The following is a 15,778-nucleotide window of genomic DNA, read 5'->3' as shown; positions in this document are numbered from 1 at the left end:
GGAATTAGTGCGGCGTCACACTGATTCGGATGGTGGCATTGCCGGCAATAGCCACTGATTTGGCATGCAAATTCACATGTCAAATCGCATGCCAAATCGGACCAATGTGAACATGGGCTTCCTTCCACTTGAATCTGTCCCTTTAAGTAGTTATAAAGGTGGGCCCTCCCCGCCCCCCACCACTGATCTACTTAAAGTGAAGCTATGCTTTGTTGTGCATGGAGCGGCATCGAGTTCACACTCCATGCAAAACTTGTTTTTTCAGTTCTGAATACAAAAAGGAAGAGGTATTTTAATTGCTGCCTCAGGTCTCCTTAGGGATACTTTGTGTTTTCATGACAAGATGGACGCTCAGAGGAGTAATAGAGAAAAATCTAATATGGCAAAGGAGACAGCAACATAAAACTTAGGGGCTCATTCACACAGACACATAAGGGAATGATTTACTAAAACTGGAGAGCGTAAAATCTGGTGCAGCTGTGCATAGAAACCAATCGGCTTCCAGGTTTTATTATCAAAGTTTAAAGAAGCTGAAGTTAGAAGCCGATTGGCTACCATCCACAGCTGCACTAGATTTTACACTCGCTAGGTTTAGTAAATCGACCCAATCGGGGCATACACCGCCACAAATCTGCAGATTTCTGCACCTGGGAGTCAAAGGTGTTTGGCATACAGCTACAGGCTGCTGGCCATGGCAGTGTCCTAACACCCGTGACTCCTAAAAATGATACCTTCAAGTCCACAGACTAAGCCCTGGTTCACCCCGGTGCGGTGTGTCATGTGATTTGACAGATGGTACCCCATTGCTGGCAATGGAACCGTTCAAATCGTAGTGGCTTTGAAACAGATTCCTGCACTACTTTTTTGCGATTTAATTGCGACTTGCATTGACTTCTGTTAAAAGAGCACAAGCCGCAATAAAATTGGAGGTCCAAATTGCACTGATCTGTGGTTCAGAAATCACGCTAAAAAAAGCATGATTTTAAAGCTGTACTGGTGTGAACCAGGGATCGCCTTGAGGCGATTCAGTTTGCATTTGCAGCGCTATACAAATCATTCATTCATTCATGCATCCAAGGACAAAATAGGCATCGGTGTGTACTTGAGAAAAAGTATCGGTACTCCTACTTGGTCTAAAATAAATTCTCAGTGCATCCCTAGCCTAAATGCATTTGTGTGTGTATGAGCCCTTTAGGGGTTGTAGCAGTCCCCTACTCCAAGCTGTTTTTGTTGTCTGCATGCCTCTTGGAGATCTCTCCTCACTTCCTGTCCTGACATATTGTCACCAGGACAGGAAGTGAGAGGAATTCTCCCCAACGGGCCAAAGACAACAGTTGGCTTTTTTCAGAGATGAGCCGCATGGAGAAGCGCAGGATCTTAAGGAGGAGTTCTGTGCTCCTCTGCTGCTGACACAAGGCGGGGGTGCTGTGGCTGCACAGAGAGGAACAGGATCTGTAGGAGGAGTGCTGACCTCTGCTGCCGACTGGGGGGGGGGGGCAGAGGTCAGTACTCCCCCACCCCCCCACAGTCATCAGCAGCAGACAGGAGGACAGAACTTGTTGTACCGATCCTGTTCCTCTGCCGCAGCAACCCCTCATCTCCTCCTCCCCTAGTCTCAGCAGACAACTCCAGCCCTCCTCCAGACCCTGCGCTTTCTGCTTCCCTCCAGCTTCTTCCCAGCAGCAGCACAAGGTAGAGGGGGTGTACTGTCATGTAAGGTAGGGTGTGCGACTCTTGATCTCCGATGTAAAGGACAAAAGGGTCCTGCACCATATTGGTGCAAATCTGCTGTGATTTCAGTCTGAATTTGCATCACACAGACCCCGCATGTCATGTGCACAGCAATGCGAATCACATGCGACGTCTGCCATAATTGTGATCCCAGCCTGAAACGAGTCTTTTGGGCAAAAACGCTCCAATCATCCTAAAAAAATCTTGTGTACTTTTTTAGAGAGGACAAGTGACAAAACGTTCGGGTGTGAAGAGCGACCACTGATATAAAGGGGATGTGACTTTGCTGAGCCGGCACCCCGCCGTACCTGCAGAGGGAACACTCTGATCCAGGCGTAGTACGGGTGTGTGGATGAGCCCCTCAGCAATAAAACCCTGACAGAGGGTCTAGCCCTCCCCCACCAGGTAGAAGTGTGGGGTCCCTTTAAACTCTTTAGTCACGTGATTCAGGAGGAGGCGTGGCCGCATCTCCTTCGGTTGCTATGAGTTACAGCTGAGGGAAGGAGGGAGCGGTTGCCTATGACAACCAGGTGTTGTAGTTGCCATGGGTAACAGATAAGGAGTACCTCTCTTGTTCTTGGTGCCGTGTTTCCTGGCGGCGGTCAGCTCCTGCTCGATCTTCTTCTCCAGGAACTCTTGCTTCTTGGTGAGCATCTCCTCGGTGTCCCGCAGCTTCTGGATGGCCTCTTGGGGGCTCGGGCCTTTGGAGCCCTTACCCCCGGTGCCGAACAGCTTCCCAAACATCGACATCTCCCCCCCCGGTGTGTCCGCACTGCCGAGCCGCCCTCACTTGTGTGACCGATCTACTCCTTCCTCCACTGCGACGACAGCAACCGGACCCGTCCCGTCAGACCCTGCGCGCTGACGTCAGCGCATCACGCGTTCTCCGGCCAGTGACTGGGAGATGAGTCACGCTCTCGTGCGTCTGAGCGCGCAGCGGCCATTTTGGAAAAGGGCTGCTCTGCACTTACGTTGCCAAAAACTTTACGAAAGAAAAAAAATCACTGCTCTCCAAACAGCATCGATTTCTTGTATGACAGTGAGAGTTCTCCAATAAATAAAAACTTCGTATGAGTTGAATTTATAATATACATGTTTGCAAAATACTTGCATTAAAATGCATGCGGCAGCACGCCATTATGTTATGAGTCAATCACGCTGTGATGAATTAAACAGTGGGAAAAATAAAGAGCTAGTTCCGATGTGGTTAAGGTGGTTTTGCCAATATCAAAGATGGCCGCCGCCGTGGGGCGACGAAGGGCAGACGGCGCAAGTCCGTCTTGGTGGTGGCACGTCACGTCACGGAAGGGCTGGCAGGCGTTGGGTGCGCATGCGCAGCTGAGGCAGGGTGGGGACTGGGAGGGAGTTTGACGTAGATAGAGTTACACCTGGAAACAGAATCGGTCAGGAGGTGATGAAGTCATAGTGGTGATTTCACTGGAAGTTCTTATCTGACTCGTGGCCAGAGCTGTTAAATCAAGTCTATAATCTCATATATATTTATATATGAAAGCTGAGGAAGGTGGGAGTACTAAATCTCCCCAAAGTGAGAAAAATCCCCCTCTTATACTGTTGTCACCAGATTAGATACTTCTTGTTCCACAGACAAAACAGGAAGTGAGAGAAAATATCCCCAAAGTGAGGGGGATTTCCTTGTTATACATTTGTCCCCAGAGCAGATACTTCTTGTTCCACAGACAAAACAGGAAGTGGGAGAAAATCTCCCCAAAGTGAGACAAATCCCCCTTATACTGTTGTCACCAGAATAGATAGTTACTGTTCCACACCCACAGACAAAACTGGAAGTGAGAAAAAATCCCCCCCCAGTGAGAATTTTCTTATTTTTTTGTCTCCAGAAAAGATACTTCTTGTTCCACCGACAAAACAGGAAGTGGGAGAAAATCTCCCCAAAGTGAGAAAAATTTCCCTCTTATACTGTTGTCACCAGATTAGATACTTCCTGTTCCACAGACAAATCAGGAAGTGAGAGAAAATCTCCCCAAAGTGCGGGAAATTTCCTTGTTATACGCTTGTCCCCAGTACAGATACTTCTTGTTCCACCGATAAAACAGGAAGTGGGAGAAAATCTCCCCAAAGTGAGAAATCACTGGGAGCAGTAGATCCCGGTCATGTTGCTAGGCAGAACAGGGAAAAGCCTTGGACAGATCAGACACCTAATTGACATTTTTAACACTTTTTTGGGAGCCAATGACATTATTACAGTGATCAGTGCTAAAAATTACCGTTATTGTACTGACACTGGCTGAGAAGGGGTTAACACCAGGAGCGATCAAGGGGTTAGGTGTGTTCCCTGGGTGTATTTTCTAACTGTAGGGGGGATGGGCTGCCTGGGGAAACACACAGATCCATCTTCCTGCATAGCAGAAATACAGGATCTGTGTGATCTCCCCTGTCAGAACGGAGATCTGCCTTGTTTACACAAGCAGATCCCGTTCTGTCACTGTGGGGAAACGATCGCGGGTGGCCGGCGGACATCGGGTCTGACTTGCTCATTGGCTCCCTCACACAAAATTTAGTTCACGAGTCAATGTACACCTACGGTGATTCGCGGGAACGAGCCAACCTGCCGCAGTATAATGACGGCGGCTGGTCGGCAAGCGGTTAATAATAGCCGGGCATAGTTTATTATGACTTTTTTTCTGCTTAGGGACCGCTCCGTAGTGTCAGTTCTCTTTCTGTGTGGACTGATTGCTCATACCTCCCAACTTTTTGAGCTGGGAATGAGGGACACCTATCAACAAAAGTATGCAGGCATAGGACACACCCCTTGCCACGCCCCTTAAAGGAAAATTGTACAAAAAAAACAAGATTGGTTAAACTCACAAGTGCTTTTTTTACCACTACTATTCTGTTACATTGGCTTTTGGAATTTACAAATGCAGCAATTTAGAACTCAGATGAAAGGTTTATCACTGGAAAACACTTATTGATAGATAAAAAGTGCATTTTATATACATCTATATTATAGATCAGACCAAAATGAGGGACAAATGAGGAGGAATGAGGGACAGAGGGACATTGCTCCAAATCAGGGACATTCCCTCGAAATCAGGGACAGTTGGGAGCTATGTGATTGCTAACAATTCTGGTATCATCCCCATGTGACTCCATGATCGGGGAGTTTCAGCACACACAAAATTTCATGACATCGCGATCATGTGACATGGAAGGTCAGGCCGGCTGGTGACTCACATAGAAAGAGGAAGTGTAATAGGAGCTGTGATGTCAACCTCATGGAGTGAAGCCCGGGGACTTGTAGGTCACATGTAATGGTTAGAGTTTAGTTAAGAGTACAAAATTAAGGTATAACTAAAGTCAAAACTTTTTTTTTTTTTTTTTTTTTTTTTTAGTTTTGTATAGGGGGGGGGGATGGATTAGAACACCTATCAGTTTTTATTGCTGTCTGTGCCCCCTGTTAGAGATATTCAATAGACATGTGTACTGCTGAAAACTTTGTTTTTTGTAGTTTTCGTTTCATTTGTTTTTTTTTTTTGTTTTTTGGGTCATTCATTATGATCGCAATTTGTAAATTCAATAATTCGAAAATACGAAAATAAGAAAGAAAATTCGAAAGAATAACTAACTGATAATAACTATTAAATTCTAGGTATTGGAATTTCCTTTCAAATTTGGCTGTTAGTGAAATAATGAATACGAATTTATCCGAAGTCACGAATTATCCAAAAATAACAAATGCCGTATCTAAACGAATAGAACGTAACAAATCAATAATAAATAATAATAAAAAAAACTTTTTATTATTAATTCGTTCCATTACATTTGTTTAGATGCAGGATTCGTTATTTCGGGTAATTCGTAACTTCGGATAAATTCGTATTCGTTACGTTCACTAACAGCCAGATTTGAAAGGAAATTCCAATACCTATAATTTAATATTTAGTAATAGTTAGGTTATTATTAGTTAGTTATTATTTCAGATTTTTGAATTTTTGGGTTTTCACATTTCCTAATTTTTGAATTTCCGATTTTTCGTATATTTGGAAAAATTAAAATTAAACAGGTTTCCGTTAATTCGGATATTTCTGAATGAACAAATTTGTCGAAATTCGTAAAAAAAATAATTCGAAACAAAACGAATTGCACATGTCTAATATTCAACCTTTCTATTTGTCCTGTCTACCATTATCATTGAAAGTAAAAGAAAACCCCAAATTATGGGTTGTCCCCAGAAATGTAATAGAGGGGAAATCTTCCAATGGGAACACTAGTTCTGGTGACCTGGGGGGGCTTCATGAAATTCCCTTTATTTGCAGGGATTTCCCCTCACTTCCTGTTTGGCTTTGGAACAGGATGTGAACGGAAATCTCCACAATGCGAACACAGCAGAAAAAGAAATCGAACAGGGGTTATAACCCTCCCTTATGCCGCGTACACACGAGCGGACTTTTCGACTGGACTGGTCCACCGGACACAATCCGATCGTGTGTGGGCTTCATCGGACCTTCAGCGGACTTTTCCAGTCGAAAATCTGACGGACCTCAGATTTGAATTATGCTTCAAATCCTTCCGACGGACTCGAGTCCGTTTGAAAAATCCGCTCGTCTGCTAATCCGTCGGACGAAAACCTACGCTAGGGCAACTATTGGCTACTGGCTATCAACTTCCTTATTCTAGTCTGGTGTACGTCATCACATATGAATCCGTCGGACTTTGGTGTGATTGTGTGTAGGCAAGTCCGTTCGTTCAAAAGTCCGTCGAAAGTCTGTTGGAAAGTCCGTCGGACCAGTCCGGTCGAAAAGTCCGCCTGTGTGTACGCGACATTAGTCTATCCAAAATGAGAAAAAAAATGTTGCCTATAGTTCTACTTTAACCACTTGACCTCTGGAAGATTTAACCCCCCCCCCTTCATGACCAGGCCCATTTATAATAGCAAAAAGTAAAAAATATTGCTTTTTTTTCAAAATTGACGCTTTTTTTGTTCATAGCGCAAAAAATAAAAACCGTAGAGGTGAATAAATACCACCAAAAGAAAGCTCTATTTGTGGGGGAAAAAAGGACATCAATTTTGTTTGGGAGCCACTTCGCACGACCGCGCAATTGTCAGTTAAAGCGACGCAGTGCCAAATCGCAAAAAGTGCTCTGGTCAGGAAGGGGGTAAAATCTTCCGGGGCTGAAGTGGTTAATAATCGACTGCTCTACCTGTTCCCCAACTGTTGTGTACCATCTCCGGATTTTCCCTGTTCACCCCTCTTCCCCTTTAATCCTTGTTCATATTCTGGAATCATCTGGGCTTCTTCCTTCATTTTCGGGGGAATATGTCTCATATGGACCTCTATCTAGTTCATCATTGAAGCTACCTGTGAAGTTATTATTCTCCAGTGTTGAGTACCATAAGGAACTCTAGGTGCCAGTTTTTCTGGCTCTATGATCCATTTATGCACAGATTTAGCTCTTAACCATGTGTAATTAGTGGTCCATGTGGAGACAATTGTGATGCTCCCTGACCTCTTGGTAATCTACAGTGACATGTCAAGTTTGCTAAGTGAGTAGTGAATATTTACATTCTGTCGTTCATGCCCCTTTTCCCCGATATCTCCTATTGCTATTGGGGTTAATATATGTTCAATGCTATAGATTCTTTTCACAGAATTGTTATATGCATTAGCTCCTGATGAGGCGGTACTGTTCCCCGAAACGCGTAGAGCTTGCAAAGATGCACACCCCAATGACGATTATCTGTGAGGACACTTATTCCTTTTTTAAAAGTTTTATATGTATTTGTACATGGAGCAACAACGGGAATGTTATCATATACTGTCTACCACTATTGTTTAACCACTTGCTTACTGGGCACTTAAACCCCCCTCCTGTCCAGACCAATTTTCAGCTTTTAGCGCTGTCGCACTTTGGATGACAATTGTGCAGTCATACAACACTGTACCCAAATGAAATTTTTATCATTTTTTTCCTACAAATAGAGCTTTCTTTTGATGGTATTTGATCACCTCTGTGGTTTTTAGTTTTTGTTAAAAAAAATGAAAAATACAGAATTTAAAAAAAAAAAAAATTTTTTTTTATATTTTGTTATAAAATTTAGCAAACAGGTAATTTTTCTCCTTCGTTGATGTACGCTGATGAGGCGGCACTGATGGGCACCGATAGGTGGCAGTGATGGGCACTGATGTGTGGCGGTGATGGGCACTGATGGGTGGTGGTGATGGGCACTGATTGGGCACTGATTGATGGCAGCACTGCTAGGTGGCACTGATTGGCACCACTGGTGGGCATTGATAGGTGGCACTTGTGGGCATTGATAGGTGGCACTTGTGGGCATTGACATGTGGCACTTGTGGGCACTGTGGGCGCTGGCAGGTGGCAAAGACAGATGGCACCTGTTGGCACAGATGAGGCATATGTTCCTCCTTCCTCTTCGGGACCGATGTCCCTTTGACATAAGCCGGTGATCGGCTTGTTTTTCCTCCTCACGCTGTCAGCGTGAGGAGAAAACAAAACCGATCACCGAGGTTTTGTTTACATCATGTGATCAGCTGTCATTGGCTGACAGCTGATCACATGGTAAGGGGCCGGGACCGGCCCCTTACTCGGATCTGTGATTATCCGAGTCTCCGTGACTCGGTGATCACAGCGCGCACACCGCGCGCCCTGCAGGGTGCGCGCGGTGCGCGTGCACAGGGGAGGACGTCCCATGACGGCCTCCCGGAAATTGAGGTCCGCGCTGTAGCCGTCATTCGGCTATGGCCCGGACCTCAAGTGGTTAATGACTTTTTTTTGTTTTTGAGATTCTGTATTATTTTCATTGTAACACCTATTTTTGACTGTATGTTGTCATGCTTATGGTTGGTCAATAAATTATCTTTTCTACATCCGGTTCCTCTTTGTGCCTCACTCAAAGTCTCAAACTGCCCCCCCCCTTTTCCTTATATTGTAATTAGGAATGGAGGCGCCTCTTGTCCCGAGGTGCTTCATTTAAAGTCCCAACCCTCCTTTTGTTCTCAATAATATATGTGTGCTATGAGCAGGGCTTTTTTTCAGCTGGAACTTGGTGGAACTCAGTTCCACCACCTCTGGCTCAGGCCCTCTACTCCCTGATCACCACTCCCAATGGCTCCCATAGATCTGATCTCCTGAGTGACTGCCACTGAGTGCAGGATGGCGACCAAGGAGATGCAAGTGAAGATACCAACTGAATGATCCCCTGCAAGTGAGAGAGGCAGAGCCACTTAGTGTGCGGGGAGGTACTAGAGCCGGCTGGGTGCTTCAGCTTAATACACCAACACAAGTAAGACAAGTGGAAGATGGCGGAGCTTTTAAAGCGGGGGTCCACCTATCTATCGTTTTTTTTTTTTTTGAGTTCATTCACAAACTTTTCTTCTCAGCATTACATACTCACATATTGTGTGTAATATGTCCGCCTGTGTCAGATATTGTCGGAAAGAAAAACTTATATTATTCACTGGAGGCGGTTTCCATCTTCATTGTGGGCATTTGAAGCCCACAAGCATTTATTTCCTGGATGCGGTGAATGCTGTGCTCCCAGCATTCACTGCTCGTTCCCGCACATGCTCAGTGGCATCCTGGGAAGCCTGAGACTAGCTCCCAGGAGTCTGAGAGAGGCTAGAAACACGCCTACTCCCACGGGAGGAGAACCAGGAAGTGCAAAGAAGAATAGAAAAATAAAAGGTAATTACGGCGATTTAAATTTTTTTAAACGGCATGTCAGCATCTAGGCCAGGAAGAGAATACATACAGATATTGTTCAAAATTTGGGTGGAACCCCGCTTTAAGGAAGGAAGGAGAAGATGGAGACAGTGGAAGGGGGGTTGCATGCAGAGGTCACTCTGCACTCTGTACATAATGCACTCCTGGTATTTATTGCCCCTTCCACTGTTAGTGAAATCTGACCACACTTACTATTTGATGCGGTTTGGAGGGTTTGTGTGAGGTAGGGAGGGTTTTTTGAGAAGTCGTGGTTGAGTTCCTGCACCTATTTTCTGAGAAAAAAAGCCCTGGGGTATGAATGTTTGTGGTGGCTACCTGTGTCCTCTGACAACGTTGTCAAATTTTAAACTGAATGTGGAGGAGGTTATTTAGATATCACTTTGATTGTTTCTAGTGTCTATGTGGAATTGCCTAATAAATATTTAATCAATTTTGACTAATGCCGGTTGTTTCTCGTTGAAGAATTCCTTGGAAATGTTTCTTCCTTTTTCTATATGCTGTTGTTTAATTCAGAGGAACACACCTCTTATGCCGCGTACACACGATCGGAATTTCCGACAACAAATGTTCGATGTGAGCTTGTTGTCGGAAATTCCGACCATGTGTAGGCTCCATCGGACATTTGCTGTCGGAACTTCCGACAACAAAAATTTGAGGGCCCGATCTCAAATTTTCCGACAACAAAATCCGTTGTCGTAAATCCTGAGCTTTTATAGACAATTCCGACGCACAAAATTCCACACATGCTCGGAATCAAGCAGAAGAGCCGCACTGGCTATTGAACTTCATTTTTCTCAGCTCGTCGTACGTGTTGTACGTCACCGCGTTCTTGGCTATCGGAATTTCCAACAACATTTGTGCGACCGTGTGTATGCAAGACAAGTTTGAGCCAACATCCGTCAGAAATAAATCCAGGATTTTGTTGTCGGAAATTCCGATCGTGTGTGCGCGGCATTAGTGCTATCTAATTGAGGTGACGGCTATGATTGTTGAGCTGCTTAGGAGCTAATATTTTTGATTTCCCCTTCAGCTACTATTTACGGGTGTAGTCTTACTGACTATTTTATCCAGTTATCTAACTGGAACTAAGGGGCCAAGCCCAAACCCCTGAAAAACAACCCCACAACATAATCCCCCCTCCACCAAATTATTTGGACCAGTGCACAAAGCAAGGTCCATAAAGACATGGATGAGCGAGTTTGGGGTGGAGGAACTTGACTGGCCTATACAGAGTCCTGACATCAACCCGATAGAACACTTTTGGGATAAATTAGAGCGGAGACTGCGAGCCAGGCCTTCTTGTCCAACATCAGTGCCTGACCTCACAAATGCACTTCTGGAAGAATGGTCAAACATTCCCATAGACACTCCTAAACCTTGTGGACAGCCTTCCCAGAAAGAGTTGAAGCTGTTATAGCTGCAAAGGGTGGGCCAACTCAATATTGAACCCCACAGACTAAGACCACCATCAAAGTTCACGTGCGTGTAAAGTCAGGCATCCCAAAAAATAAAGAGTAACTCCACTTTTGTTTAGAAATAAACATTCCCCTCTAGGTGATCAAAGTACATTGCAAGGATTTTAACAAACATTGTTGCAGATTCCTACCTTTTGTTATTCTAAAGAAATAGCTGTTTGTCTGTGTCCATGTACAGAAAGACTGCATCTTTAAGTGAGTGATATTAGAAATATGAATTAGCTGCTGCACCCGCAGGGCTCTGTGGAAAGTGGCAGGGTCTGAATCCCTTTACAATTGATTTCCCTTTGGGAGTATCTCACCAAAAATGAAATTTTTGTTGCAGGGGATGCCCAAAAATTTGACTTGTATCTTAGAGCAGACTTCTGGGAAAATCAGTGAGCCAATCCCACAAGCAGGAAATGACATATGTGGGGGACATTCTGTACACCATCTGTGTGTGTGTGTGACAGAGCTGGGTGCGTGATCGGCCAATCACCAAACAGCACAGCAGAATGAATTGCATGCCCACAAATACCAGATAACGGGGCCAGCCAAATATGGCTTTAACCGCTTCCCGACCGCTGCACGACGATATACGTTGGCAGAATGGCACGGGTGGGCAAAAGGGCTTACAGGTACGTCCCCTTTAAGAAGCGGCACTGTGGACGCGCGCGCCTGCCGCGCTCTCTGTGACCGTGGGTCCCGTGGACTTGATGTCCGCGATCGCGTCACGGAGAGGTAGAACGGGGAGATGCCGATGTAAACAAGGCATTTCCCCATTCTGCCTTGTGACATGACAGAGATCACTGCTACCTGTCATCGGGAGCAGTGATCGCTGTCATGTGAGTCGTAGCCCACCCCCCCCCCCCCACAGTTAGAATCACTCCCTAGGACACACTTAACCCCTTCATCGCCCCCTAGTGGTTAACCCCCTTCCCTGCCAGTGTCATTTTCACAGTAATCAATGCATTTTTATAGCACTGATCGCTGTGTAAATGACAATGGTCCCAAAATAGTGTCAAAAGTGTCCAATGTGTCCACCGTAATGTCGCAGTCACAATAATAATCGCAGATCGCCGCCATTACTAATAAAAAAAAATGATTAATAAAAATACCATAAAACGAATAAAACTATCCCCTATTTTGTAGACGCTATAAATTTTGTGCAAATCAATATACGCTTATTGCGATTTTTATTTACCAAACACACAGTGGGGACGGAAAATATTCAGACCCCCTTAAATTTTTCACTCTTTGTTATATTGCAGCCATTTGCTAAAATCATTTAAGTTCATTTTTTCCTCATTAATGTACACACAGCACCCCATATTGACAGAAAAACACAGAATTGTTGAAATTTTTGCAGATTTATTAAAAAAGAAAAACTGAAATATCACATGGTCTTAAGTATTCAGACCCTTTGCTCAATATTTAGTAGAAGCACCCTTTTGATCTAATACAGCCATGAGTCTTTTGGGGAAAGATGCAACAAGTTTTTCACACCTGGATTTGGGGATCCTCTGCCATTCCTCCTTGCAGATCCTCTCCAGTTCTGTCAGGTTGGATGGTAAACGTTGGTGGACAGCCATTTTTAGGTCTCTCCAGAGATGCTCAATTGGGTTTAAGTCAGGGGTCTGGCTGGGCAATTCAAGAGCAGTCACGGAGTTGTTATAAAGCCACTCCTTCGTGTGCTTAGGGTCATTGTCTTGTTGGAAGGTAAACCTTCGGCCCAGTCTGAGGTCCTGAGCCAGGGCTGGACTGGGACAAAAATGTGGCTCTGGACTTCATCCAGACCGGCCCAGGGCACAACACATCAGGGTACAGCACATCAGTGCACAGCATATCAGGGTACAGCACACCAGGCCACATCAGGGTACAGAGCCCAGCACATCAGCGTACAGGGCACAGCACATCAGGCACAGCACATCAGGGCACAGCACATCAGGGTACACGACATTGAGGCACAGGACATCGGGGCACATCAAGGCACCGGGCCACAAGGCACATTAGGGCATAGGAGATCGGGGCACAGCACATCAGGGCATAGGGCACATCAGGGCATATAGCACATCAGGGCACGGGGCACATCAGAGCACATAGCACATCAGGGCACATTATGGCACATTATGGGGCACATAGCACATCAGGGCATATAGCACATCAGGGCACATTATGGCACATTATGGGGCACATCAGGGCACATTATGGGGCACATCAGGGCACATGGCACATCAGGGCACATAGCACATTAGGGCACATTATGGCACATCAGGGCACATTATGGCACATAGCACATCAGGGCACGGGGCACATAGCACATCAGGGCACATAGCACACCAGGGCACATAGCACACCAGGGCACATCAGGGCACATGGCACATTATGGGGCACATCAGGGCACATGGCACATCAGGGCACGAGGCACATCATGGGGCACATAGCACATCAGAGCATATAGCACATCAGGGCACGGGGCACATGGCACATTATGGGGCACATCAGGGCACATAGCACATCAGGGCACGGGGCACATCAGGGCACATGGCACATTATGGGGCACATCAGGGCACATGGCACATTATGGGGCACATCAGGGCACATTATGGCACATCAGGGCACATTATGGCACATGGCACATCAGGGCATATAGCACATCAGGGCACCGGGCACGTCAGGGCACATAGCACATTTGAGGGCACATAGCACGTCAGAGCACATAGCACACCAGGGCACATGGCACATCAGGGCACGGGGCACATGGCACATTATGGGGCACATCAGGGCACATTATGCAGAGTAGCGCAGGAAGCGTGTGTAGTAAGTTCTCTCTCTCATGTCATGCAGCGCTGTTCACTCCCCGGCGGCCCCTCCTCTCTTCTCGTCTATCCCCATTGGCTTGTAAGATCATATGGGATAGACGAGAAGAGAGGAGGGGCCGCCGGGGAGTGAACAGCGCTGCATGACATGAGAGAGAGAACTTACTACACACGCTTCCTGTGCTACTCTGCATACTGGCTTACGATCTACCCGTCAGGCGACAGCTGCCTGTCGGCAGTTGACGGGTAGATCGCCGCGTACCGCAGATGCAGCAGAAACTGGCACACACTGAGCCATCGGCCCACCGGGAATCTCCCGGTAGTCCCGATGGCCAGTCCATCCCTGACACTCTGGAGAAGGTTTTCACCAGGATATCCCTGTACTTGGCCGCATTCATCTTTCCCTCGATTGCAACCAGTCGTCCTGTCCCTGCAGCTGAAAAACACCCCCACAGCATGATGCTGCCACCACCATGCTTCACTGTTGGGACTGTATTGGACAGGTGATGATCAGTGCCTGGTTTTCTCCACACATACCGCTTAGAATTAAGGCCAAAAAGTTCTATCTTGGTCTCATCAGACCAAAGAATCTTATTTCTCACCATCTTGGAGTCCTTCAGGTGTTTTTTTAGCAAACTCCATGTGGGCTTTCATGTGTTTTGCACTAAGGAGAGACTTCCGTCGGGCCACTCTGCCAAAAAAGCCCCGACTGGTGGAGGGCTGCAGTGATGGTTGACTTTCTACAACTTTCTCCCATCTCTCGACTGCATCTCTGGAGCTCAGCCACAGTGATCTTTGGGTTCTTCTTTACCTCTCTCTCCCCGATAGCTCAGTTTGGCTGGACAGCCAGCTCTAGGAAGGGTTCTGGTCGTCCCAAACGTCTTCCATTTAAGGATTATGGAGGCCACTGTGCTCTTAGGAACCTTAAGTGCAGCAGAAATTTTTTTGTAACCTTGGCCAGATCTGTGCCTTGCCACAATTCTGTCTCTGAGGTCTTCAGGCAGTTCCTTTGACCTCATGATTCTCATTTGCTCTGACATGTACTGTGAGCTGTTAAAGTCCTAATCAAGTCCAATCAGTATAATCAAACACAGCTGGACTCAGATGAAGGTGTAAAACCATCTCAAGGATGATCAGAAGAAATGGACAGCACCTGAGTTAAATATATGAGTGTCACAGCAAAGGGTCTGAATACTTAGGACCATGTGATATTTCAGTTTTTCTTTTATAATAAATCTGCAAAAATTTCAACAATTCTGAGTTTTTCTGTCATTATGGGGTGCTGTGTGTACATTAATGAGGAAAAAAAATGAACTTAAATGATTTTAGCAAATGGCTGCAATATAACAAAGAGTGAAAAATTTAAGGGGGTCTGAATACTTTCCGTCCCCACTGTATGTAGAAGAATACATATCGGCCTAAACTGAGGGAAAAAAATTTTTTATATATTTTTGGGGATATTTATTATAGCAAAAAGTAAAAAATATTGCTTTTTTCAAAATTGTCGCTCTTTTTTGTTTATAGTTCAAAAAATAAAAACTGCGGAGGTGATCAAATACCACCAAAAGAAAGCTCTATTTGTGGGAAAAAAAGGACGTCAATTTTGTTTGGGTACAGCGCCCCACGACCGCGCAATTGTCAGTTAAAGCGGCGCAGTGCCGAATCGCAAAAAGTGCTCTGGTCAGGAAGGGGGTAAAATCTCCCGGGGCTGAAGTGGTTAAGGAAACTTTTCAGCATCAAACTGACTTTTTGCTGCACCACCTTCCCCTGCCATTTCCTTACTCCTCGTCTGTGTGGTGAGGGATGTACCCTTGGCTTGCCCACAGCCTCCTGGCAAAGCCACATCACAGCCAGAAGGCAGCAGAACAGTAAGTGCCGAAGTATCACTTGATTTTGCACCTGCAGAGATCCAACCCTTCCCCACTCTATCTATAACTAAGAGTCTCCATCAGAGACTCTTTACGTAGATCGGTGTTAGGGTATGTCAGACTGACACACTGCAACAATGATCGCCGCCATGCGCGCCCCCAGGGGCAGCGGCTTGATATCCTG

At 45.7% G+C, this 15,778-nt stretch overlaps 1 protein-coding gene across 1 annotated transcript in view; it reads right to left on the bottom strand.

Moving 5' to 3' along the window:
- Window positions 1-2,641, bottom strand: part of CHMP4B (charged multivesicular body protein 4B) — a 31,973-nt gene extending 29,332 nt beyond the window's left edge. The window contains exon 1 of the mRNA XM_073606355.1: window positions 2,298-2,641. Coding sequence (XP_073462456.1) covers window positions 2,298-2,481 — 184 coding nt within the window. The 5' untranslated portion in view covers window positions 2,482-2,641. The remainder of the gene's footprint in view (window positions 1-2,297) is intronic.
- Between the last annotated feature and the right edge of the window lie 13,137 nt (window positions 2,642-15,778).

The sequence above is a fragment of the Aquarana catesbeiana genome, linkage group LG12 (genome assembly GCF_042186555.1).
Source record: "Aquarana catesbeiana isolate 2022-GZ linkage group LG12, ASM4218655v1, whole genome shotgun sequence".
Taxonomy (NCBI): domain Eukaryota; kingdom Metazoa; phylum Chordata; class Amphibia; order Anura; family Ranidae; genus Aquarana; species Aquarana catesbeiana.
This window is presented reverse-complemented; position numbering and strand designations above follow the sequence as displayed.